Source organism: Salarias fasciatus, chromosome 23 (assembly GCF_902148845.1).
Source record: "Salarias fasciatus chromosome 23, fSalaFa1.1, whole genome shotgun sequence".
Classification (NCBI taxonomy): Eukaryota; Metazoa; Chordata; class Actinopteri; order Blenniiformes; family Blenniidae; genus Salarias; species Salarias fasciatus.
The window spans coordinates 34,892,562-34,920,189 of NC_043766.1; the positions used below are offsets into that span (position 1 = coordinate 34,892,562).

At 45.8% G+C, this 27,628-nt stretch overlaps 2 protein-coding genes across 4 annotated transcripts in view; both read right to left on the bottom strand.

The window, feature by feature from the left end:
* Positions 1 to 9,787, bottom strand: part of LOC115382175 (NACHT, LRR and PYD domains-containing protein 3-like) — an 86,086-nt gene extending 76,299 nt beyond the window's left edge. For 2 of the 3 annotated variants that reach the window (XM_030083861.1, XM_030083863.1), the window contains exons 1-4: positions 9,669 to 9,787; positions 4,879 to 5,263; positions 769 to 2,599; positions 62 to 241 (exon numbers count right to left, since the gene is read on the bottom strand). In XM_030083861.1, coding sequence (XP_029939721.1) covers positions 62 to 241; positions 769 to 2,599; positions 4,879 to 5,155 — 2,288 coding nt within the window. In that variant the 5' untranslated portion in view covers positions 5,156 to 5,263; positions 9,669 to 9,787. Of the gene's footprint in view, positions 1 to 61; positions 242 to 517; positions 692 to 768; positions 2,600 to 4,878; positions 5,264 to 9,668 lie in introns of all 3 variants that reach the window. The other variant, XM_030083862.1, reaches the window with a different exon arrangement.
* LOC115382200 (protein NLRC3-like) overlaps positions 1 to 27,628 on the bottom strand; it is an 85,212-nt gene that overhangs the window by 31,088 nt on the left and 26,496 nt on the right. The window lies entirely within an intron of this gene.

Genomic DNA, 27,628 nt, shown 5'->3' on the forward strand with positions numbered 1-27,628 from the left:
ATCAAGTCAAGAAGGAAGAAGGAAGATCCTCCACATGATGAAGCAGCAGCTGGATCCTGACCTGAGAGCTTCCAGTTTACAGCGAGGACTCTTCAGTCCAAGAGACAGACACTTCACTCCTGAGTCCTTCAGGTCGTTGTTACTCAGGTCCAGATGTGTCAGACTGCAGGACTGAGAGCTGACAATGAGAACTGAGGCCAGAGCTTCACAGCTTCTCTCTGACAGACCACAGCAGCTCAACCTGAAGAAGAAGCAACAATGAAAACCACATCAATGTTGAAGGACAGTTAAACTGATCTGATTTGCAACATCACAAAGACGGTGAATGGAGGATGGAAAGCTGCTACTGTCCTGATGAACTCAAACTGGAAACCTATTTTTTTTTATATTTTACTTTCGAGAGTGTAGTGGGGAAAATATCAAAAGTTACAATGTTTCACTGAGATGCTGGACAGATGTTCTGCAGAAGTGAGGAGAACAGAGAGTGGCGGATATGATTTGACAATCATGTTAGAACCTGAGAGTCTTCAGTTTGCAGTCTTGATTCTCCACTGCACCACACAGCATCTCCACTCCTGACTCCCCTGGATGGTTGAAACTCAGGTCCAGATCAGTCAGACGGGAGGACTGAGAGACGAGAACTGAGAACAGAGCATCACAGCTTCTCTCTGACAGACCACAGCCGCTCAACCTGAAGAAGAACCAACAATTAAAACCAACATCATTGTTGTGGACTTCGGTCTTCATATTAGTTCATGAAGTACGTACAGAGCTTTGTTGGAGGCTTTGACCACTGGCAGCAGGTTCAGAAGAGCCTCTTCTGAAGGAGAGTATTTCTTCAGGTCAAACTCTTTCCGATCTTCTTCTGATGACAGCAAGATGAAGACCAGAGCTGACCACTGAGCAGGAGACAGTCTGTCTGTGGACAGACTTCCTGACCTCAGGTACCATTGGATGTCTTCCACCAGAGAACCATCATGCAGTTCATTCAGACAGTGGAACAGATTGATGCTTCTCTCTGCAGACAGACTCTCATTCAGCTTCTTCTTGATGTACTGGACTGTTTCCTGATTGGTCTGTGAGCTACTTCCTGTCTGTGTCAGCAGACCTCGAAGGAGACTCTGATTGGTCTGCAGTGAAAGACCCAAGAGGAAGCAGAGGAACAAGTCCAGGTGTCCATTTGGACTCTTCAAGGCCTCGTCCACAGCTCTCTGATGGAGATGGTGGAGATTTGGTGTTGTCTTCATCTCTTTGGACATCCTGGATGTTTCCTGTTTTCCATCCAGCAGGTTGATTCCAGTGTTGACGAAGGTCTGATGGACATGAAGAGCAGCCAGAAACTCCTGAAAGCTCAGATGGATGAAGCAGAACACACTGTTGAGGAGGCCTTTCTCCTTTTTCAAGATCTGTGTGAACATTCCTGAGTACACTGAGGCTACTTTGAGATCGATGCCACACTCTGTCAAGTCAGGTTCATAGAAGATCAGGTTTCCTTTCTGCAGCTGATCAAAAGCCAGTTTTCCCAGAGACTCAATCATCTCCTTAGTCTCTGGACTCCAGTGTGGATCTGTAGCAGCTCCTCCATCATACTTGACCTTCTTGACTTTGACCTGGACCACCAGGTGGTGGATGTACATCTGAGTCAGGGTCTTGGGCAGCTTTCCTCCCTCTCTGCTCTTCAACACCTTCTCCAGAACTGTAGCAGTGATCCAGCAGAAGACCGGGATGTGGCACATGATGTGGAGGCTTCGGGAGGTCTTGATGTGGGAGACGATCCTGCGGGCCTGCTCTTCCTCTCTGAACCACCTCCTGAAGTACTCCTCCTTCTGGGGGTCGGTGAACCCTCGGACCTCTGTCACCCTGTCCACACAGTCAACAGGAATATGATTGGCTGCTGCAGGTTGTGTGGTGATCCAGATTCGAGCAGAGGGAAGCAGTTTCCCCCTGATGAGGTTTATCAGCAGAACATCCACTGAGGTGGGCTCTGTAACATCAGTCAGGGTCTCAGTCTGGTGGAAGTCCAGAGGGAGTCGACACTCATCCAGACCATCAAAGATGAAGAACACCTGGAATTTTTCAAAATTGTCAATTCCTGCTTCTTCAGTTTCATTGAAGAAGCGATGAACAAGTCCCACCAAGCTGAACTTCTCCTCCTTCAGCACATTCAGCTCTCTGAAGGTGAATGGAAATATGAAGTGGACGTCCTTGTTGGCTTTGTCTTCAGCCCAGTCCAGACTGAACTTCTGTGTCAGGACTGTTTTCCCAATGCCAGACACTCCCTTTGTCAGCACCGTTCTGATTGGTTTAGACCTTCCAGGTGAGTCTTTAAAGATGTTGTCTAGTGTGGTAATTGTTTCCTCTGTGTCTGGTTCCCTTGATGCATTTTCAATCTGTCTGACCTCATGTTCCTGATTGACCTCTGCAGTCCCTCCCACTGTGATGTAGAGCTCTGTGTAGATCTGGTTCAGGAGGGTCGGCTTTCCTTGTTTAGGGATCCCCTCAGACACAAACAGGAACTTCCTCTTCAGCTTGGACTTCAGTTCTTCCTGACACTTCTTAGATTCTGATAACAAAAGATCCTCTTCATGACTTTTGTGCCCTGTTTGTTTGTTGGGAGACAATTAAAAAAATAAACAAATTAAGTCATGTTGGAATTGCTCGAGCGTAATTCAGTTTTTATTTAATCCAAACTCTCTGCCAGAAGGCACTGCTGAAAGCACTGGATGTTCCTTTTGTGCTTGCACAATTTGAGTGTGCATACAAACAACATCACCTGTGACCCCTGTGTGACCCCCAGGAAGATAATATGTTCCGGTGTCAACTCAGATTTGGCTAATCTTTTCTTCTCGCCTGCAGTTTGCATACCACTTGGAAGAGTTCTGGACAAACCTACATGGCATCTTTGTTACTGATATCCCTGCAACTGCATTGGTCTGAGCAGCGAAGTTTGCCCTTCAAAGACTGTGATGGCAGTTACACCCTTTCTCCTTCCTTTAAGGTGGGTTGGTGCTGCGGTGGCGTCTCCTCTGGATGAGGGATTCACTCATTCTTAACCAGCAGACGGTAACGTTATTGAATTTCCTACTGTTTTCTTGTTGAGTGTCCGGTGAACGGCAGTTCCCCTTCCCTGGCGTGTTGAGATGCTCGCCACGGCTGTTAGCAATGCGGTTGGTGTTAGCTTCGCCGGTGTGGTGGGAAGGGCCACTCGTGTGGCCCTGCAGGGCCTCCCAGACTCTTCCCTACTTTTCTTTCACTTTATTTTTCGCTGTTTCTAACATTTTACGACTCTCTACTTACAACGAAAAAACGGTAAAACAGCAAAAAAGAAACATGACGGCCTGCGTCCTCCATTTAGCTTGTTTACATCCACTGAGGGGCGGAGTGTTTACCGTCTGATTTCCCCGCCCACTGACGGGTTTCCAGGGAGATAAAAAAGGCCGGTGGAGACACAACCAGACCAAGTAGAGTTGAGTCGAGTGAAGTGGGGTGGCGTCGAGTAGAGTAAGGCCAGTGGAAAAACGCCGTTATATAGTGCTTTCTACACTGCTACAGCAGAGGCCAAAGTGCTTTACACCGCATTATCACATTCACCCATTCACACACACCAGTAGAAGCATCTACCATGCAAGGCGCTCAATACATCCACTGGGAACAGTTTGGGGTTCAGCATCTTGCTCAAAGACACTTTGGCACATGGACAGGGGGAGCTGGAGCTGGAGAATCCAAACAACAACCTCCCTATTGTGAGACGATCACTCTAGTAATCGAGCTACAGCCGCTAAGCACTACCACAGGTGTTGGTACACCCGAACAGCTGTTTGTCTGCTATGGGGGCCTCAATAAGGGCTCTGCTCTCTCCAAGCTGTGCTTATTCCACCGGGTTGTGGACACCATTCACCATTCTTACAGAACGCTGGGCTGCCCTCTGCCACAGGGCATATACCGCCTGGTATATGCAGGAAGTACCCCTGGATGAGAAATGTGCCGCTGCCTCCTGGATGACAGATTCTCCTGATTTTACAGAGTGAACATTGCCACAGTCGTTCCACTGGGTGTGGTCCTCTGCCCTGCAGAAGCTTCCCAGTGAGGTGAATATCTGGGATTTCTAGTGACTCATTCAGTGTTTTCAGCACCGCCTTCTGGCGGTCAGTAGGGATGAAATAGAATGAAAGCTGTGAATGTCGCTATGGTTCTACAAATCCTGGGTGAACGCCAAAGCGTTCTGTCACTCAGAATTCTCGTGATCACGCAAGAAGATTCTGCAGGATGAGCCTGTGTGGGCACCAGAACTTATTGCCTTCCTGGAGTCACCCAGGGGTCACAGGTGACCTTGTTGGTATGCATACTTGAACTGCGCATGTGTGAAGGGAACATTCAGTGCTGTCAGCACTGCCTTCTGGCGGTCATCTGGGATTCAAACTGTAGTTACATTCATGGCTTTCATTTTACTCACACACTTCCTATACACATCACCAGACACTAAAATATCTGAGCTTTGGTATTTGGGTATGTATAATCATCAACAATCCAATCAAAATTTCTTAAAATGTTCAGTAATATGGAGTCATGGATCATCTTCTCATGTGTTTGTTTTCTCTTCAGCTACTCCTGTGAATTCCAGGCTGGGTACAAACTGTCATGTAGACGTCATAAACTGATGTTCAACATGAACTCCAGAGACTTGTGGACATTTAGGAAGAGATTTTCTATGTGTGAGAGACAGACTGTAAGGTCATGTATCACCTTATCAAATGAAATACTTGTCACTACTGCTGTCTTGATTGTAATCCATCAGCTCTGTTGTTCTTGTTCTTTCACTTGATGGTGTTATAAATGTGATTTACGACACCATCAAGTTTTCATGTTTCCAGGACTTACCTTCAGGTTCAAAGATGTTTCTGGTGTGTTTCTCCCATATGTGGGTCATACGCATTCTCTTTAAAATCATCCTCGTGACTTCAAGAGTTTGGCTGCTGTAGGTTTGGTCCATCTCTACCACCATTTCAGGAAGGCTCAATCCCTCCAGCTTACTCTTTGGGATTGGTTCAATCCCTTCATGAACCCCATAATTCGCCAAATACCACTTGAACTTCTGAAAGTCTGCACGTGTCAAATCCTCCAGTATCCCCAGGAGGATTTCTCGAGTTGAACTCATCTTTGTCCTTGTGAAGAGTCTGATTTATCTCACTAAACTTTCACTCTGTTCCCTGGAGAGTCCACGATGGGGTGCTGACATGCTTTAATGCAGGCGAGATGTTTGACTCTGAAAAACACAAAACAAGAATCCTCATGAGCTCCTTCTCAATCATTCTGTTGTTTCAGGTTCACTTCATGAAAGACGGAGTCAGAGACCAGGAGTCAGAGACCTGGGGCCTCGTATATCAATGATTACCTCTTGATAATGTTTTTCTTACATTATTTTATTTCATTTGAAGATGATATTTCTGGACCTGACAGGGCACACAAAGACAAGAAGAGAGAGAGAGCAAAACATTGTTTTAAAAAGAGTGGGGAGAATGAAGATACAATGATCTTTGTAAAGGGAATTTTATTTAATAAATGGGTTCAACCCTTTGAAAGTGCTCGAATCAAGTTGTTTATTAGAATAATAATATACTAATGTGTTTTTGCTTTGTTTTTGTCGGGGAAGCATTTGTTTTGTGAGAAAATTCCTGCCGGTATCCTCCATTGCGCTGATCCACAATTCTGATCCTCTATTGCCAGCCACACTGCACCAACCTGAGGAGAGGAGCAGCTTCACACACACACACACACACACACACTAGGTCACCATACAAGATGTCTTTAGGGATTCGGCCGTCTTCCAACATGGCCGAGCCAGCGCAGCCTTCGCTGTCTGAGCAGCGTATACATTGTGGGGAGGCCAGCGCGTGTGAGGACCTCTGCGTTTGGCACCTTGTCGCTCCACTTGTTATTGAGGACACGGTGGAGGCAGCGCATGTGGAAACTGGACAACTTATGCTGCTGCTTTGCGTGGGTTGTTCATGCCTCACTGCCATACAGTAGAGTGCTGATGATGGAGGCATTGTGCACTGCCATCTCGGTCGTGGTTGTGAGCTTGGGGTATACCCAGACATGTGTAGTGAGCCGGCCAAGTGCAGTCGCAGCCTTCCTGATGTGCTGTTGACTTCCGCATCGAGGGACAGGTTGTCTCTAATTATAGTATGTCGCTAAGATATAACACGAGCTTCTGGGAGGTGAATCGAGACGGCTGAATCCGTACGGGTTCAATTCTTCGGAGGCCAGCTGTAAAAATTCTTGATCCCTTCTCAGAGGCTGGATTTGACAGGATTCAGGAGACACGGACATCGCATAAACCACAGGGTCAGGACTGATTTCAGTGAGTTGGTTAGAGAAACAGCAATGTGAGGGACTAACCTGTAGGCAAGATCTGAATTAGTGGTGTCTGCAGTGAGCTGTACAAGCAAGACCTGACGCACGGCGGTCGCAGAATAGAAAAAAAAAACAACAACAACAAAATCAGGAGCAGGTTCGAACAGTGTGAATGAATGACGTGAATTCACAGTTGACACAGTGGGCAACTTGAAACCTCACAGTGTCAATGAACGGTTTCTGAGCAGTGGAAGGAAATTGTGAAGTTCACTTATTAATTTACAATTTTATTCAGCAGACGCTTTTATCCAAAGTGATGTACAGCACTGGGGCAACTCAGGGTTCAGTGTCTTGCCCAAGGACACGTCGACATGCAGATAGTGATCGAACTCACAACCTCCCGATTGTGGGACAACCACTCTCACCACTGACCCACAGCCACCCACACTGAGGTTCAGCTGATTTTTGTTTTTAATGTATTTATTTTTATTTAGGATTTTCAGGTGATATTAAGATTTAGGTGATTCTGGCGAAGGAGTCTGAAACATTTGTCCGCTCTGGGATGAGGACCCCGAGTGGAAAACCGGAAAGAACACAGCTTTTTTTCTAGAAGCTTGTTTTCCAGGAGTTGAAGATTGGTTCAAAGAGATATTCTCTTTCCACCGTCTCACACCGGTAATTTTTTTAACATCTGACAGGCCTGAATCAATACATAAATAAATTAAAAGTAAAAATAATTTAAAAAGGAAAAAAGAAAGAAAGAAAAAGAAAAAGAATTCAGAGTTCAAAAAGAGATTTTACACTGCAAAAAGTCCAAATCTGAGCAAGTTTTTTCAACTTGTTTTGAGTGAAATTGTCTAATTTTGCTTGATTTAAGATAAATTTACTTAAATTTTATATTTGATCAAGATGAAAAGGCTTGATTTAAGAGAAAATTCTCTGAAATCAAGACAATTGTTTTGCTTGTTCTATTGGCAGGTTTTTTTTTCTTAAATTAAGAAATGTTTACTTGAAATTAGTATGAAAATCCCCCGCATGGGGCCCTTTCCGAGTGCTCAGCGGCTCGTTGCTCGTTGGAGGGCCCCGATAGACTGATGTCAGCAACACAACTTCAAATCCCCCTGATAATTTACAATGACACTTCAGGAACCTACCTAATGGGGCCCCGCTACTACCCGGCTTGCATCAGTATTATTATTATTATTATTATATTATTATTATTATTATTATTATTGTTATTTTTATTAATTTTTATTATTATTATTATTATTATTAATATTATTATTATTATTATTATTATTATTATTATTCATTGCAAAATTGCACTAAAGAAACATGGACATGTAAAAATAATTGTCGCTCTTAGAATTCTGAACTCGTCCTTTTTCTTGTTGTGAGAATGACTGTTTATGTTTATGTTGTGTCATGAAAATGCTTTCAGCATTTTCAGGCAAACTGATGATTATTTCAGATTGTATCTTCTTTTTCGTCCATGAACTGTGACTGCAATGAAATAAATAAAGCAAAAAGTTTTGAACTGCTTTCACTGTCCCTGTTATTTAGCCTCCTTTATATGTTTACCCAAATTCCAGATTTTTGCAGGTACGGTATTTGAAGTTTTCAGAGTGGCTGCTTTCTTTGAGTCAAAAAGTGAGTATAATCAATGGTTTAATGTCATTTAATTCAGTGTTTGTTTTTGCATGGATGTAGCGCTGCGCAATGGAGCCGACACAGCGCAATTAAGCCTATTTCATTTAATTTGAGCAGATAATGTGAAGAGTTGAGCTTATCTGCAGAGCTTATAGATATAAATAAATGACCTGCTTTAGCCCGTTTGTTAGAAGAGGGTTTGGTTCTGGTCATTTGAACTACTTCATTTGTTTGATGTTTAAAGTTACCGACACTTTGTTCCAGTCTGTGTTTCAGTGTGGAGGAAACAAAGTAAGTGTTGTTTCACCTGCCTGCCTTTTGCTTTTTTTTTATGACTGCAACATTCTGCTGTAGCGTTGTGTGTGGAGAGACGTGCCTGTGTGCCGCCATCTTGGAGAGGGGTCAGAGACGCTGCAGTGCATGTGGCCATGACACAGGATGCTTGGATGTTTTAAAAACAAAATCCAACACGATTTAACTGGAAAAGATGCTGGATCTTTTTGTCCCTCTTGTGGATGTTCTATTTAAACCAGATACTGTTCATTATAAATCTTTAAACCAATTTTCTCAATTAAAACCTCAACCAGCCTCAACGGTTCCTGAGTTCATTTTATACTTTTATGTCTGTGTGTCCTCCATGTCTGATGTTTCCAATGAAAAGGAATAGAAGTTGAAAACTGACGGATTTATGATCACTATTATGGTGAAACTGGGGGGGGGGGGGGGAGTGGTCGGACTGAAAATGTGATCAATCAGCAACCAGCTGTGGCTTCAGTGAAAACCAAAACATCGCAATGCTGAAGGAGAAAGAGAAGAAAATGAACAAAACAATAGTAATAAAAACAATGTCAGCAAAGCGAGCAGTAACTCTGTGGTCTGTTAGGAGGTTCAGATGCTCATTTGTTTAGTGGGGGATGAAAAGATCCAGCAGGAACTTGATGGTGCCACCCGAAACTTTTCAAGACCTCCCTGAGTCGGTGGCGGACCACGGATCCCACCAGACCTCAACCCAGTGGCGAGAAAAACTGAAACACCAAGGACCAGAACTGAAAGAGCGCGGCTGAAAAGACATGGAGACGGTTCCAACAAACGGACGCAATCGACGGACCCCGGCCCGTAAACAGCGGAAGGGACGCGGCCGTGGCTCGGCTACGGCGCTGCTGGAGTCACCGATTGGAGGATGATGGTGGGATTTTGGCAAACAGAGTTTGTTATAAGGTAGAAAAATGTGTTATCTGGATTGAGAGTTTGTGTAAGAATGTGTTTAGACGCTGCTACTCCCAGGAGTTTACAGTCATCGTCCTCAGAGTAACACAATCACACTCAGAATGCCAGCAGTAAACTCCAGCTGATAGCAAATGCAACGCTGATATTTAATAAGACCACCGGACAAAGTTTCAGCTTCTGAGGCGCTTTTAATTTAAGCATATGTATGAATACCTGATGTCTGATTCTTTTCCTCCTCATAGTGAAATCACTCACACAACCACACAACCACACACACACACACACACACTTGGAGGCTGTTCCTGAAGTGTGTCTCCACTAGAACAGCAGGTCTCCATAATGTAGGCTGGACAGGCACACAGCAGCAGCCACACAGTTCAAATCCAGTCAAACACAGAGTAGAGAAAGCTCTGCGGTGAGCTGACAGAGATTCTCACCTGATCAACTCTCTTCACATCTTCTTCCAGACACTTTTGGAGAGAAAAAGCTGCTTCAGTCCGTCTCCGTTCTTCATTCAGTCTCCGTTCCGCTGTACAAACACACAGCGAAAAGTTTATCTTATCTTTCAGGGAAGTCACGTGTCCTTCAGAGCGGTGGAGGGAGGAGAGCTGACAGAGGAAACAGGAAGTGGGGGGTTGCTGTTAGAGTGTCGGAGATCACTGAACCCCCCTCCCCCCCCCCTCCATGCTGCATTCCACCATCTCCCTTCAGGACGACGTCTCTGCTGCAGCTAGAGAGTGACCTTTGACCCTGGAGCTGTTCACCTCCTCAACTCCTCCAAATACCTACCTCGAACACCCCCCCCCCACACACACACACACACACACATACTCCCACGCCATAACTTTTGAGACCATTGGTCAGGATTGTCATCTGGGGGGAACGCCCTTTCCAGGGCTCATACAGCTCTGAAAAAAATCAGCAAAAATCAGCAACAGTCAGATATTACAAAAGTCTGTTTAAATAAGCAGAATTAAATAAATGAAATGAAATTAAGGAGTCAGTGCTCCCTTTTGGGGACTATTCTCAGGCTTTGTCATCTGTTGGACCCATATTACCCACTTCTCTTACAACGTCACTTTGGAGCCCCCGTGTTACACACTTCTCTTACTGTGGCACTTTTTGCAGCCATTCATGCATTTCTCTGTGTTACTTGATGGACCCATATTTTGACACAGTTGTTCTCTCAGTATCAGTAGTGGGCATTATCAACATCTCATTAGATTTTTGGGCTGTTGTAGCATAACATTCAGAACGCAGACGTTGAATATCTCCGTCTTCAACCACAGAGCCAGCCACGCCAAAATAAAATCAGATGCAAACAGAAACAACCAAACTGGCTGTACAATTCTGCCACCTGCAAGAGTGACATGCTTGTCCACTGCAGGCTGAGGTTTTCAGAACCCATTTGATGCGACAGTGCCCAGCACACCTTAACAAACCCACTCCACCTCAATAGGGCTCTGAAGGATGACGTCAGCAGTGAAAAAAACCGCAATGCATTGTGGACAAGTCGGGACGCGGTAACGTCTGTTTACGCCGGCTCCGGGCAAGACGCTGCGCTCGTGTTGCTCTTTTAATTTTGTTTGGCGAGTTTCTACACATTACAAACATGGCGCAGTCGTGCTGTCATTAACTGCCACAGTCGTTCCCTCGATCGCTCCAGTGAAAAAAGAACGAAGGGATGACGTCTGTCTCTTTCCCAACTTAGAAGCAGCGGCAGGGACCGGGAGATGTGAGCTAACGGAGGATGGCCGAACGGCCCGGAGAGCAGCCGTCAGACGACCAAACATCACTTTCAGCGCCACCACCGACACACGCTGGACTGTTCACGGCATCTTCAGATGGTGAGTTCTGTGATATTACTGGCGTGTTGCGGTGTTAGCAGCGTTAGCTGGTTGCTAGCCTTAGCCACGCTAGCTCAGGGCAGTTAAAGCAAACACTGTCTCTCTTTCCTCCACTTCCTTATCGATTACTTTTGAATTTATATCATAATTGTCCTCACTCATAGGAGATAGAGGACTGTTTATCGTTTATGTGACCAACTTCTGTTTTTCCGTAAATAAAATTGATGGCTAACAGTCTTCCTCTGCTTAATTCTAATATTTATCCTTGACATTTCATAATGTCCTGAACAAGTAAACCTCCTCAGCTGTTACCTGCTCATATAATGACAAAAAACAGCCTCTGCTTTAATAAGTTAAGAAGACTATGGTGAAAATAAATATTGTAGCTCAGTAGCTATTTATGAAACTTCATTTTATTGGGAAATCCTCTGTGAGAGTCACCCATGCAATAATGTCAGACCATTTCTTGTTTCAAAGTCGTTTCTGTTTATTACCAACCTTCTTGTGTAGCAGCGACACTGTTAAAGTTACAGTTACAGTTCAAATAAGGTGCAAAAGTCTTTATGCACACAAATATCACTGCAGCTATATAAAGTACAATTAGATTGTGCATAAACAAATAACACTGCAAACAAAATGCAGGAAAACAATGTGCACCTTGCAGTCCACCGGCGTCCACACAACTAAGTCACAAAACTTTGCACAAAGATGTGAGTCTGTCTGGCTGTAGTGTTTCTGTGTCTTCTTCAAGACAAAATGCCGTCACTGAAGTCCAGACTGAAGTTTGTGCCCTGACAAGCCTGTAGCGCTGTGCTGCTGCGATGCTTTGATGGACATTTCATTTCCAGGCAGCCTTTTCCACAACAGGAACGGTCAGTGAGCCCAACCGGGTTTGAACAGGGTCCAGCTGGTCTCGGTACGGTCCGTCGCCTTTCTGTTGCGGTCCATTTTTCCTCCTGTTTACTTCTGTCTGTCACAGCACGGTACGTGATCATCCACTGTAAACATGAATGTGCTGTTCCCGTATTGCCCACAATGCATTGCAAGATATCACGTGTCCTTTCGAGCCCTATGACAAACGGCAAACTTCTGGGGTAACGATGCCCGCATAGCACACACATGCCTGGTTGACACTGGCCTCAGGACGACAGATCAGCCCTTAATTTTCAATGTCTGCTAAGCAACAGCGGCATGGGCAAATATCTTCTCATTTTTCCCAGCTCATCAAACGTCTTTGTTATGTCGGCCCACAGGCCGACCTGAAGCCGACACATAGCCACAGGCAGAACTTCAGAACTCGGCAGTGGCGGAGTGGAGGCGGGCGTGTCGTGTCTCTCCTTACTTGGCTACTACTCTTCGTGACCCTGACATATGCAAGTGAGTTTTGAAAAAAAGAAGAGAAAGCAAGTTGGCTGCAGCCATGAACTAGCTTCAATTTTGGCCTCAGTCTGTCTTTTTATACAGTATATGATTTATACCCACCAGATGTAGATGTAGCGAGAACGTGTGTTGCTATGACAACCTTCTAAGCATCATCAGCATTTATTCAGCCCCTGTCACAGTACAAGCATGTACATGGGCAGCTTCAGAAACATAACACAAGTGGAATGTTGTATATGGTCCACTGATGAAGCATCAACCACCTTCGCCAACACCCAGGTTTGCCAACACTGTACCTACAAAGCTATTAAAACGTTCCCTGCCTGTTCATAGAAAGTACAGCTGCCAACTGTGAGCCGCTGGCACAGCTGCAGTTCAGCGTGCTCAGCATTGCCTGGGAAAAATGAATGTTCATCCTGACTGAGGGAACTATTTTTGCAGAAGGCAGCAAATAAAACAATACTGAATAATCTATTTAGCCTTTCTTCAAAACTCAGAATAGTGTCGTTGAACTGATCCATAAAAGAAACATGTCATGAAACTGCAAGCTGCCTATGACCAAATCACAGCAATGACAATAACACAGTACTACAGTAACACTCTTCATCGCATGTGATATTACTTCAATATGAAAATCTAGGAATTTGTCGCTTTGCTGTCCTGCTGCGATATCTCTTTGGGGAGTTTAAACACTTGTATCCATGTCATTTTACTCTGAAAGGAATTCTGACAGTGCTTTGTACCTCTGGCATTAGCTTTAAGTACTGTTGCTTTCAAGTTGGACTTGTTACCTGAGTAAAAAGCATTTTTCATTATTTTTTCTCCCCATTTTAATCAGATCATAATCTCGAGGAAGGGGGCAGAATAGCTTGACAGACTGTAATGCACTGGCTTTCTTTAATGAACAATACCAATTTATGTTACAAAAGCTCTCTGTCCTTTTTTTGAATTGAAGAATACAAACGTACAAACTAAGCAGGTATACATAGTCAGAAAACAGCATATAAAAAGAGAAAATAAATTGCACAAACAACAAATAAAAAATATGGGTCAGTTATGATCGTCAAATACGCAATTATGTATTAAGACAATGACTTAGGGTCTCTTGTCATGTAACGAAGGTCATGGGTGTTGTTTACATTCATCAGCTGTGAAATATTAATAAATGAAATATTGTACTTTAAAAGGGCCGACCTAAACCTTTTTTGAACAAAAAGGCGTAGTAACGCATATGCTGACAGCCACAACCTTTTCTCTTTTTCTCAATAACGCGCACACATCCACATCCAAAAGTCAAAGTGTCCCGCAAGTTGGCAGATGGCCTCACTCCTTATAGGAACCGCCAGTGCTAAACTGTTGAATAGTTTACCTGAAGAAAAGTGGGAGCCACAAACACGATCTCTGCTGCTTACTGGGGTCCAATTTTTCCTGTTGATGGCCTGAAGCCATTGCCAACTTCTCTCTCCTGAAATTGGTATTCGATGAAATTTCAAGCCTGATCCTTTCTTAAAACGCTTAGAACAACCAACAACTACACATGATATCACCATTGTGATAAATACAAGTGCATTTTCAGTCATGAAAAGTGATAAATGTACGTATTTGCTTCAGACCCGATGCCGTTCTCATTGCAAGCTGTTATGTTACTGCCGGTTCTTGCCAGCTGGCAGCCATCTTGTATCACGTGACCACAACAAATGACGTCACGGCATTTCCTGGAGTCCCCACAAGTGATAGCAGGGAGGAACAAACACGCACACCATAGCCTACATGCCAAAACTGCACATACATACAAACTAGGCCTAAACATTGATGCTAATTTGTAGTTACTACTCTGTCTGACCCGCTGCCGGAACAAAATGCTAAATACGTCTGAAGTGCTTGCCTTCTGAATGGAGTTCACATGGTCAGGGCTGTCATGATAGCTGCTCCACTCACACTCCAAATAACATCCTCTCAACGTGTGAACATGACACAGCCATTGTTTTAACATGGACAAATACCACTGTCACGGCCAGCTCCTCTGCATCCGAGGAGGGATGCGGTTTCTGTTTGACTTTCAGGTGGGCGGCGCTGGAGCGTGTTCAGAGGCGTGGTTCCAGTTCATCAGCGGGATGATTTTCAGCTGTTCTCCCCGTCACTATTTCAGTGGCGTCCTGGCTGGAATTCGGCACTGGATCTTAACACCGACACCAGTATGTCAGACGTGCTCACTTCGCTCTGCTCTAGTGAAACTCCAACTTACTCTGTTTCTCTTTGCTCACAGTTTGGGATCCCGCTCTGCCTGCTGCACGCCTCGCCACCTCCTGTCGCTCCTGCCGCCCGCCTGCTCCAAACTAACTTCTGACTCGGATCCTCATCTTCTTCTGGACTTTGCCCCCGAGCCACCTTGGATCCAGCTTGGTCCACGACTCACCTCCTGGATCCACCATTAGTTTCTGGAATAAATCAGTTATTTCGCCCGCCATCTGATCTCCTGTGTCGTCTGCTCCTCAGCCCCCGAACCGAGCCGTAACAACCACACTGTGTAACATTAAGAATAAACTCACCACCACTGGCATGTAAGACGTTTCAGCAGGAGTTGAGTGTGACTCCTGAGCTGAGTATCTGTGTTAGCTCCAACCAACATAAAGTTATCGGATCAAAAGGTTTCCATAAAAAAAAAAAAAAAAATCCTTTCGCCCATAAACAGCTCCAAATGTGGCTCCCACTGTCCAGTGTCGTGGATTTTTATGTAAAAAGTATCCTAGGCCAGTTGCGATGGAAAAAAAACCCCACAAACACATTTTCCAGAAAAATCTTAAAATCTTCAATTATATCCACTCTTGGTTCTTGAAGTCTTCAATCGACCGATTTCAGTCCCCCCTCTTTATACTTTTCTGGACACGCACCTGTGTCTCATATGATCCTTCGTCTAAACTCTACACATACACTCAGTGGGGACTAAACGCATCTAAAAGCACAGCTGCATACTACATGACACTTCGTCACTTCCCTCTCTCTCCCCCCTTTGCAAAGGTGCCTGTCCGTGACCTCTTCTGAGTCCTTGTCAGGATCCACTAATTCTCCATCCATCCTTTACGAGTGCCAGATGTTGTTCAACAATACACATAGTGTTACATTCCTTGTCAAATGAGCCTCATTTGCGTAAGAGGGAAACAGAGAGGCGAAGTTACATGAAGCTTTTTTGCCTTTAGAAACAACAGACTGTCCAGCTGCCAGGAGGCTGCCGTAAAAATGAAAAATGGCAGGCAGGAGAACATAAAAAGGATACATTGTCTTTCCACACTATAACTAACAGAGACATGCATAACGTCAATAATACTAAATAACATAAAGTAATAAGCATGATGTGAAGAATACAATACAATTATTCAACACCAGACAACTTGGTGTGATGGCCCGGTTTGTTTTATCCTCCAGCAGCAACATGCTAACAGGTAGCCACTACGACAAGCAGCTGTCTGTGAGGGCTGAACACTATGCTCTAAACAGGAAGTTGGACACAGTACTGATGTAATACACTTCCGCCCCCTTTCAAAATAATCGCTTCATAAGGACTTTGTGAGACATCCAGTTAAGAAAACAAAATGATGTAAGGGCTTGACTATAGTCTTAACTAAAGTCTTAAAGTCTTCTATAAGGACACACTCACATCATCTGTGCTGAATTTGGGGTGTCTGGTGTGACAGGGGACTCCACAGGTCCCCTCTCTGGGTCTGCTCTCTTCTCTGCAGCTTAAGCCCGCCACACACGACAGGATTTTTTCAATCTTCCCCGATTCAGACACCACACACTACAAGACAGCAGAGGACAGATCGCTCCCGATCTTCTAGTGTGTGTGTCGCTCTGGAGCAGAACACACACTAACAGATTTGATAGTTTACACCAGAATAAAAACATGTTGAGCTTTGATTAAGTCAGTTTCATTATAGTCCGCTCTCTGAAGGCACGGAGTCCGCGGAAAGTTTTTTTTTTTCCTCCCCATTCTTCCGTGATGGTTAATAACGGAGATGAATTAAAACATTGGGATTATTGCAGGACTGGCGGAGATGAAGATATTAGATCGGAGTTTGGGTCTGAATGGAGGAAATCCAGTTCATCCAGCAGCGACAGGATTAACCATCACTTCCTGTACAGCTGAGTTTAGGAGCTCTGGCTTTTCTGTTTCACTGTCATATAGTGAATATATTTCACAGACATATATTCATCCAGCTCTGACAGCTGAGAGGGGATTTTTTTTTAATCAGCAGCACCTTGGTGAGACGGAGCTGTTCATCCAATCAGGAAGCTTTATTTCGAGGGTGTTGACAGCTCTACTCAGAGCTGATTGGCGCCTCTCGGAGCTCCACACACTACAGGATTTGCGATCGGAAATATTAAACATGTTCATTATCTACAATCTCCCCTTCCGGCGCCTCCCGAGAGGCTCCGACCGGAAAAAATCTCTCTGAACACACCGCACACTGCACGAAGATCGGACCCGAACTCATTTGCATACTCCCGACAGTCGGACCCTGTCGGCTTCGGTCGGCAGGAGAAGATTCGGGAGGAAAAATTCGGCCCGATTATCCTGTAGCGTGTGGAGGCCTTTAGACTGCTGTGTGATACAACAGTGAACATGACTGCCTGGAGTGGGGGAGGGGTAAAGGGCAGCACTTGGGCAACACTGTGTGGTGTGTGGGTGACAGGGGACTGCACAGCTCCCCATGAGATGCTTCAAGCGCCCAAGAAAATTGGAGGGAAAACTGCTTTTCTTGAATATTTCATCAACACTTTGAGGCAGAAGGCTGACCAGGGGTGTGATGAGTGTGCTGTGTTTCAGACCCAAGCGACCTTCAGAAGTGTCCAAGGTCAGGGGGTCAGGGTGCAGGAACCTGTGCAGAAACCAATATCTTGCTACTGTAACTGATGATAAACTGTCCTTTGAGCCTCAAGTAGATGATGATTGCAAAAAAGCCCATCACAGGATGTACTGTTACCACAAAATTTGTGCTTTTAACATTGATAAGACCCAGGCAAGATGGCGCCAGCAATGTGCAGGGTGCTTTGCCGGTCTGCTGTTTGTCTTGCTGGTTACAGCAAGCTTGTATGTTTAGGATGTCTCAGCCTCAGTTTGATTGACAATCGCGTTTAATCATCAAAGCGTCTTATGAATTGTTTCTGAATTGGACCGGTAAACAACACCGGGACGCCCCTCCGCCTCTCCAGTGGCCTATCCCGGCCTGTCTGCTGAGGTCACCCTGTTCCATGCTGAGGAGGAAGCGTCCCAGGAGGCACAGGAAAAGAGCTGGCGTGCTGGTGCGTCTGCTTCGTCGGCACGGTCCTCGATCTTTTGGCCCCATTCTCCCGTGTTTGATCCGACATCAGAGGAGGTCATCACGCGCTTGGTGCGTTGGTTAAAACCGATCGTGCCCGAAGGTGTCGCCGCCGAGGATCTGCAGCCCCGGGACAGCACTTACATTCCTCGGCGCCACCGCTGCAACCGTGGACGCACTGTGGACCACCGCAACCTCCGCACGCTGAACCGTGCCCGGTCACCCGATCGCCAGGATCTGTGTCTTCGTCTGGCTTTGTTCAACACCAGATCACTGGCCAAAAAGACCTTTGTTTTAAATGATTTTATCTTCTCGAGGCACTTGGATTTACTGTTTTTAACTGAGATGTGGCTCAAAAGTGGTGAGTTTGTTCCTTTTTCTGAACTTTTGCCTGCTGGCTATTCATTCTTCAGCTCTCCCCGTGTCTCTGGCAATGCTGGGGGGGGTGGCTTCAATTTTTCGCACCTGCCTGCACTGCTGGGAAACACCTCCGCAAAGCGCGTTCTCCAGCTTTGAGATTCAGCTGCTCAAGTTGCAGTGTGACTCTCCTGCACTGTGCGCATTATTATACCGCCCACCTAAGTACCACAAAGACTTTATTGAGTTTTCAGATCTTGTTGCATGGATCTCTGTGAACTATGATGGTTTTTGATTGTCGGTAAGTTTAATATTCATGTCTGCTGCCAATCCAAACCCATGGTTAAGGACTTTTGAAATGTGATCAACTCTTTTAACCTCACGCAACGGGTAAATGGCCCAACCCACGAAAAGGCCATATACTTGACTTGGTCCTGTCCTGTGGCTTGGATGTGTGCTTGAATGAAATTTGTGAGATCTGCATCTCTGATCACTTCCCAGTCCTGTTCACACTTACGCTTCCCTGCGTCCCACCGCCGCGTGCACAAGAGCGTGCACAGCGCACCTTAAATGCGTCCACAGCGGCTCAGTTTTCTGTAGCCTACTGTTAAATTCTGTCTGGGAGAGTGTTGATGAACTACATGGACTTCTTCTTTCTACATCTTCGAACATCTTGGATTGCATTGCACCGCTGTGTGTTAGGAAAGCGAAACGTGACTCGGAACCATGGATGAATGAGTCCACGCGCGCTCATGATGCTTTGGTTGCTTATCAAAGAGTTGTAAAGGATGTAAAATCTAAATATTTGTCCAATCTGGTTTCTTGTCACAACCGCAAGCCTCAGGTCCTTTTTAATGTGCTCAACACCATTGTAAATCCACGTGTGAATGGTACTGTTACCTCATCTACAATGTTATGTGAAAATGTTGTTGTGCTTTTCACTGAGAAGGTTGAGAAGGTGAGCTCCTGTCTTTTGTCCTCCTCTCCAGTCTCTGCTGGTGAAATTGTGAACCTTGGATCATTTTGAGCCAATAACTCTGACTGAGTTGGCCAAATTAGTCAGTCCTATAAGGGCCTCCTTTTGTCCGACTGATTGTCTTCCTCCTGAGCTGCTCAAGGAAGTTTTTGATGTTGTTGGGCCTGTTCTGTTGTCCTTGATTAACTCCTCACTGGTCTCTGGTTGTGATCCTTCTGCTTTGAAGCATGCTGTTGTCCAGCCCCAGCTGAAAAGGAACAGCCTTGATCCAAATGAGCTGTCTAATTATAGAAGCTTCCTTTCCTTTCAAAAGTGCTGGAAAAAGTGATTTATTCTCAGCTGCAGTCCCACTTAATTGGAAATGATATTTGTGAAAAATTTCAGTTAGGCTTTAAACCTAAGCACAGCACAGAGACTGCACTTTGACGTGTTTTTAATGATCTCTTTTTAGCACTTGACAGTCGTAGCTCTGCTGTTCTATTACTTCTTGACATGTTATGCGCTTTTGACACAGTAGATCATATTTTGCTCTCTCGTCTGGAAGTGTGCATTGGGGTCAAAGGTCCAGCACTGGACTGGTTCAGATCTTATCAGTCAGAAAGAACCTTCTCTGTTCATATTGGCACCCGCCAATCAAAATCAGCCCCTCTCAGATGCGGTGTCCCTCAGGGTTCCATTTTGGGACCTATTCTTTTTGCCATGTATTTGTTGCCTTTGGGTTACATATTTAGGAAGCACAATATTTCTTTCCACTGCTTTGCAGATGATATGCAAATTTATGTGCCTGAAGCCAAACAGGTCCTCTTTTGAACCACAAAAAAACTGTCTGAAAGACATCAAGGACGGGTTAACTGGGAGTCTGCTACACTTGAAGGAGAAAAAAAACTGTAATTGTGGTTTTTGGCGACTCGTGTGTTCTTGAGGGCGTGGACACTGTGCTTGGTCCACGTTCCTGTTTTTGTAAGCCTGTTGTGAAAAATCTTGGTGTGTTTGTAGATTCTTGTTTCAAAATGGACAATAGAATGCGTACCTCCCAAAATATGCTCTTCAACCTGTGCAATACTAGGGTTGATTTAGGGTTGATACCTCATATAACTGTGAATAAATTGGTGCAATACTGCACATATGTCGCTGCTAACACTACTTTTATTTATATAACACTTTCTTATTGTATGTCTTATCTTCTAAATTATTCTTATTGTAGCGTTGACTTCAGGCAAGAAGACGAGGCGGAGATTGCTCTATTGCTCAACCCAGCTTTATTGTTAACACAACTAAGCACAGGAAACATTCACACACCAACACCGAGGCAAACAGTGACGGCCTGTAGGCCCCAGGTCACTCCCCCGGCAACCCCTCTGACCCACGGTCCGGCATGAAATGAAAATAAAAGTAAAGGAAAACACGGCCACGACACGATAACAATAAACTGAACACAACCACAATAAAAAGGAACGCAAACAAACCCCCAAAACACACAAATGGCCCGGAACGGCCCAAACAGTCCCGCCTCCCATAATCCTTTGCGGCGGAACACTCAGTTCTGGGGCAGCGGCTCTCTAGCGCCCCTAGCGACCCCCACGGTCGCTACATTATGTTATTTATGGAGAGCCACATCCAATTTCGTTGCTTTACAATGTTCTGTTTGGTGTATTCAGTGACAATAAAGATCATTCTATTCTATTCTATTCTATTCCAAAATGGACAAGCAAATTAATGCCGTGGTAAAAAAAAAAAAAATGCTTTTTTCAACTGCGGCTCCTCACAAAAGTAAAGTCATATTTACCAGCCACAGACTTTGAGCGAGTGATGCATAAGTTCATTACAGCAGCCTGGACTACTGTATCTCTTTGTATTTTGGTTTGGACCAGGCCTCCTTGAAAAGGCTACAGTTGGTCCAGAATGCTGCTGCTCAGTTCTGGGACAAAACGTCGTGACCACGTCACCCCAGTGCTGCAATCACTGCACTGGCTTCCAGTCCCTCCAGGGTTACTTTTAAGTTGTTGCTATTGGTTTTCAAATGTGTTAATGGTTTGGCCCCTTCTTATCTGTGTGGCCTGCTGACTGCTCCCACTCCGGCCAGAGCCACCAGGTCGTCCTCCCAGTGGCTCCTGGAAGTCCCGAGGACTAAGCTCAGAAGCAGAGGGAACCGAGCTTTCTCTGTGGCCGGCCCCCGTCTCCGGAACAGTCAGCCTCTCCACGTCAGGACGGCAGAGTCCTTAATGCACTTTCAATCTTTGCTGAAGACACATCTGTTTTCATTGGCTTTGAGACATGAGTTGAGCTGAGTGCCTCCTTATTTACATGTTGTTGTATGCTGCTGTATGTGTTTTTACTGTAAAGCACTTTGAGCTTTTTTTTAGTTGTAAAAATGTGCTATATAAATTAAGTTGACTTTGACTTTGACTTTTAATGTGCCCCTTCTCTGGTGTCCCCTAGGGGGGGCTGCGGTCTTCTCTCTGAGCGTTTCCGTCCCGGTCTGGTCCGGCAGCCATGCCAGATGCCAGTCTCAAATAAAGGCAGCAGCAGGAGGAGATTCAGTCTCTTCCTCCTGCTAAGATTGAAATCAGTTTGAACAGTAAAAGGCTTCAATCATTCAACAGGACAAGGGAAAAAAAAAAAAAAAAAAAAACTAAATCACTGAGCAGGGTGCATTAACACACATTTAATACTTCACTCATTCATTTGACAGTAAGTCATTGATTCTCCCTCTTTCACACACAGACATTGGCGCTTTCAACACTGGGGTTGCTGGGCTGCTCCTCTGCTTCTGATTCTTCTGGGACGAGAACAGTTTGCCTTAGATGAGTAAAAATGAATCCAAAACAGTCTGCCAGAGATGAGTAAAAATTAAACTGAAACGGTTTGACAGATATCTAAAATTAAACTAAAACAGTCTGCCACAGGCATGGTGAATACAGACAGAACATACCAATACCACAAAGGGCTTTTCTCTTGAGAGCTGTGATCTTGTTCTTTACATGGAATTTGACTGCTTTCCAGTCACGCTCTTTTAAAGCCACTGGGTTTGCATTGATGCAGGCAATGCAGTCTTTTTTCCCTGGGGCCACAAACTTCTCAATCAATATTTCTGCTCATGCTTCTGTCGAAAGCTGAGGATTCTTCTGTGGTCCAAGGCCTCTTCACTGCTGATAGGCATAGTACATGAAAAGGAGAATCGCTTACTAAATCCATACATCCATCCATCCATCTATCTATCTGTACCATACCCAGCTGTTTGTGAGGGACTCACAGTAAGTAAATGTTCCCACTGAGCTACAGCACATTTGGACGTGATTTGATCAAAACTTGTTTTGAATATTTTCTCACCTGCTTTAGATGAGGAGGTACCACTGGATGATGCTTCCATTTGGGCTGGTATTTCAGGGGCCAGGGAGTCGCTCGGTCTGGTCTCTCCCAAAAAAAAAAAAAAAAAAAAACCAAAAAAAAAAAAAAACATTAACTTAAGTTAAACGTTAACATGAACAACCATTAACTTGCAAAGTACATCTTCCAGGTGACCACCCTGCTGTCCCACATGTCACAGCAGGGAGTGGACACTGGCATCTACTTAACAATTCACAAGAGACTGGATTCCACCCTGTTAGAAGCACCCATCCCCACCTGCTGCTGTGATATAAGCCGGACTCACATATCAGAGCTTTCTTGCTCTCTGTACCCCCAAAATCATCAGACAAATGGAGCTGTCGAAGAAGCATCATACTGTAACGTTCTGCAATCTGCGAAGCACCAGACGTCTCCAGGTCGTTCCACACGGCTCTTTTTATTGCACTTAGGCAAAACAAACAACAACACAGGGCTACTGTTGCGGCCGTAACCCACGCCAATCTCTCAAAACTAACTCTTTTCAACAGTCCATGAACAACAGCAAAAGGCTCGCTTCAGTCACCTCTCTAATCCTAGAGTGCCACCCTCAGGAAAAATGGTGCAACAGCACATTTAACTAATACTGACTCAAGAGTCATTACACTGTCCCCCCAACAAAAAGTTCCTCGTCCCCGAGGGAACAACACAGTCTCTGAGGCGCCGTGGCAACTGTCGACGCCTTCTCGGCCGACTGGGGGCACCATGGGACTGAGAAGCAGGTGAAGGGGGTGACAGTCCCAGTTGTGTGTGTATGTGAGTGTCAGGCAGCGGGTGTGAGTGCTGTGTGGGAGAGTTGGGGGGCTCCATCCCTGGGTCAGGATGAGCAGGTGATGCAGGGGGAGAAACACTGTCAAGCGTGATCTGAGGGGCCGTGAGGGGGTGTGCAGGTCCTTGGGGAAAACAGGGAAGTGAGTGTCCTCTATAAGGGGCCAGCCTGTCCCTATGTAAGACCACCTTCCTGCCCTTGGGTGGTATCTGGACTCTGTAAACCACCTCACCCACCCTCTCCAAAACCCAGCAGGGTCCATCCCAGTGACTGTCCAACTTAGGGCAGCGCCCCTTATTTCTCTTTGGATTGTAGACCCAGACTAGTTCTCCTGTCTGGAAGTTTCTCCCTTTTGATGTGACATCATAGTTCCTCTTCTGCCTCATGCCTGCTTTCTCCAGGTGGTTTCGAGCAAAAGCATGCGCCGTCTCCATGCGATCTTGCAGCTTCTTTGCATAATCTCGGCCAGGTGGTGCATCAGGGGCATCTGGTGGTTGTCCAAAAGCCACCTCTGGTGGAGTCCGAAGCTCCCTCCCCAGCATGAGGAGTGCAGGTGTGCACATGGTGGAGTCCTGTACGGCGGATCGGTATGCCATGAGAATGAGAGGGAGGTGGGTGTCCCAATCACGCTGGTGATCTGCAGTGAGGATGGCTAGCTGCTGAGCCAGTGTTCTGTTGAATCTTTCCACTAAGCCATCACTCTGGGGCCGTAGAGGTGTTGTGCGGGTTTTCTGTATGCCCAGCCGTTCACACATAGCAGCAAACACCTTTGACTCAAAATTTCGCCCCTGGTCACTGTGTAGCGTGCTCGCTGTGCCAAACCTGCTGAACATGCCCTCCACCAGAGCATTAACCACCGTCTCTGCCTCCTGGTCTGGGATGGCATATGCTTCCGGCCAGTGTTGTTTTCGTTAACAATGACGACAACGAAAATATTTCGTCAACGCCCCTTTTTTCCGTGACTAAAACGAGACGTGACGAGCTAAAAATATCTCTTTAAAAGACGGAAATGTGACGAGAACGTATCTGTTGTTTTCGTTAACGAGACGAGACGAGACGAAAATGTCAGTATTTTGACTTTCAAAATAAATTAAAACCAATGCGATTCTCCCAGCTTTTCACACAGATCGGCTGCTTTACTCTGAAAATATTATGAATTCACGAGCTGCTTCCTGTTTGACCACGCCTGCACTGCATGCACCGGTGCACTCGAGAGCGGCAGCAACTTTCGCCGGGGCTCGGCGAGGGGAAAAGACGCAGTGATTTATGGATGTACTTTAATCAGAATCCAGCAGAAAATAAAACAGAATGCCTCGTAGTGGGAGACGGAGGATCTAATCCAACTGTTTGACTGTTTGTTCTTACTGTGAAACTGCAATAGGAGCCCACCATTAATTAGTGAAGATTTTTTTCCCCAAGTAGCCTACCTAATAAATCTTTACTTTCTTTCTTTCTTTTTTTTTTTTTTAATAATTCAGGTGTTCAGCCGAGTGTGAAGCGGCAGGGATGAGGATCAGCACCTCCAAATCCGAGGCCATGGTCCTCGACCGGAGGAAGGTGGCTTGCCCCCTCCAGGTTGGTGGAGAGACCCTAGCCCAAGTGGAGGAGTTCAAGTATCTTGGGGTATTGTTCACGAGTGGGGGACGGATGGAGCGTGAGATTGACAGGCGGATCGGTGCAGCGGCTGCAGTGATGCAGTCGTTGTATCGGTCCGTCGTGGTGAAGAAGGAGCTGAGCCGAAAGGCGAAGCTCTCAATTTACCGGTCAATCTACGTTCCCACCCTCACCTATGGTCATGAGCTTTGGGTCATGACCGAAAGGACAAGATCCCGGATACAAGCGGCCGAAATGAGCTTCCTCCGTAGGGTGGCTGGGCGCTCCCTTAGAGATAGGGTGAGGAGCTCAGTCACCAGGGAGGAGCTCGGAGTAGAGCCGCTACTCCTCCACATCGAGAGGAACCAGCTGAGGTGGCTCGGACATCTGTTTAGGATGCCTCCTGGACGCCTCCCTGGGGAGGTGTTCCGGGCATGTCCCACTGGGAGGAGACCCCGGGGAAGACCCAGGACACGCTGGAGAGACTATGTCTCTCGGCTGGCCTGGGAACGCCTTGGGATCCTCCCAGAGGAGCTGGAGGAAGTGTCTGGGGACAGGGAAGTCTGGGCATCCCTGCTGAGACTGCTGCCCCCGCGACCCGGCCCCGGATAAGCGGTAGAAAATGGATGGATGGATGGATGGATTCAGGTGTTGTCTTATTTTGAAGAAATGCATTTTGACTTTTGTTTAATATTTGTATGGAGAAAATTCAGGTAAGGAATACTTACAAAGTTTATCAAACTCAAGTTATGTTTGTCATTTCAGTTTTGAAGACTTCCAAGTGTTTCATACCATCAAGTGTACTCAAGGAATTAATTTTGTTTATTTCAGTTGTTTTAATGGTAGAATTTTTCTAATAACCATCTTAATATTAGTTTTATTGCTCCTCCAAAATAACAGGCAGTTAATCTTACCAGTTCAAATCAGTAACATAGAAACATAACAGACCAGTTTTAATAAAAGATCTCAGCCTTTATATCAGTATGGACATTATAAAAATAGCTTGAAAGTATCAGCAAAACTCCTATTACTCCTCTCATTCTGTCTGGCAGAGCTCATATAAGCACTGCATTGAGTTTCCAAAGCATCAAGCTAGTCCAGTTTATTATTTGATATTCAAAGGCATCAATGTGTTCTGCTGGTTTTGTGCCATTTAAGTATATTTTATTATGTTTGTTTGGTTTACAATTTCCTTTGTCTGTCTTTTTCCTCATGTATGGTTTAAGCCTTTTTTAAAGACTAAAACTGGACTAAAACCCGTTTGGTTTTCGTCGACTAAAACTAGACTAAAACTATCAAGTGTAGAAATGACTAAAATGTGACTAAAACTAATAAGCATTTCGTCCAAAAGACTAAGACTAAAACTAAATCAAAATAGGCTGCCAAAAACAACACTGCTTCCGGCCACTTGATAAAATAATCCATGGCGGTCAGTACATAGCGGTTGCCTCTCTCAGTGTGGGGGAAGGGCCCCATAATGTCCACAGCCACCCTCTCCATGGGTGCTCCAGTTGGTTGTTGTTGGAGCTGAGCCCGGGACTGATCGAGGGGGCCTTTGTGAGCTGCGCAGGCATCGCAACAGCGGCAAAAATCCTCTGTGTCTCGCCTGTGCTGGCCCCAGTAGAAGCCCTGGCGGAGGCGACGGAGCGTCTTGGAGACCCCAAAGTGCCCTGATCCTCTATCCCCATGGCAGGCCTCAAGTACAGCACCCCTCAGTGACTTAGGCACCACGACCTGCCACCTCTCCTCTCCTGTCGCTGGTTCTTTCCATGCTCGCTGAAGCACTCCGTCTTTCAGGCGCAGCATGTCAAATTTGGACCACAGTCCCTTTGTGGCAGTGGAGAGGCCAGTAATCTCTTCCCAGACTGGCCTCCGCCCTCCCTCCAGCCATTGCAGCACTGGTTCCAGGTCACTGTCGTGTAGCTGCTGAGACCTCCACCCCACTGCATCCACAACCTGCAGTGCTCTACAGGAGAGTTCAGCTGCATCATCCCATTGTGTGAGCTCCTTTTCTCTCACTTCCCTCTTTTCACAGTAGCGGTAGCCCTCAGCAGCACATGGTCGGCGGGACAGAGCATCAGCATTAGAGTGCTGGGTCCCAGCTCTGTAGGCGATTGTGAAGTTGAAAGACTGGAGTTCTTCCAGCCAGCGAGCCACTTGGCCTTCTGGTTCTCTGAATGACATCAGCCACTGCAGGGCAGCATGATCTGTTCTGATTGTGAAGGGCGTGCTACACAGGTAGTATTTGAAATGTCTTATAGCGGCCACCACAGCAAGAAGTTCTCTTCTCGTGACGCAGTATCGACGCTCACTCTTGTTAAGTACTCGGCTGAAATATGCCACCACCTTCTCTCCCTCAGGCCCTACCTGTGATAGCACCGCCCCCAGTCCAACGTTACTGGCATCAGTATCCAAGACAAATGGCAGGGCTGCATCAGGAGGCACAAGAACAGGGGCTGCGATCAGTGCTGCTCTCAGAGTGTCAAACGCGTTTTGACAGTCCTGTGTCCAATCAAAGACACTGTCTTTTTGAAGAAGGCCGAAGAGGGGTGCAGCAATAGAGGAGAAGCCCTTCACAAACTTCCTGTAGTAGGAGGCTAGCCCCAAAAAACTTTTGAGCTGGGTCTGATCAGTGGGGGTGGGCCAATCCTTGATGGCCTGAGTTTTCTCCTCCAATGTGCTGATGCCCTCTTCCCCCAGCTTGTGACCCAGGAACTCCACCTCTCTCCTAAGGAAGTGGCACTTTTCTGGATGCAGCTTCAGTCCTGCGTCC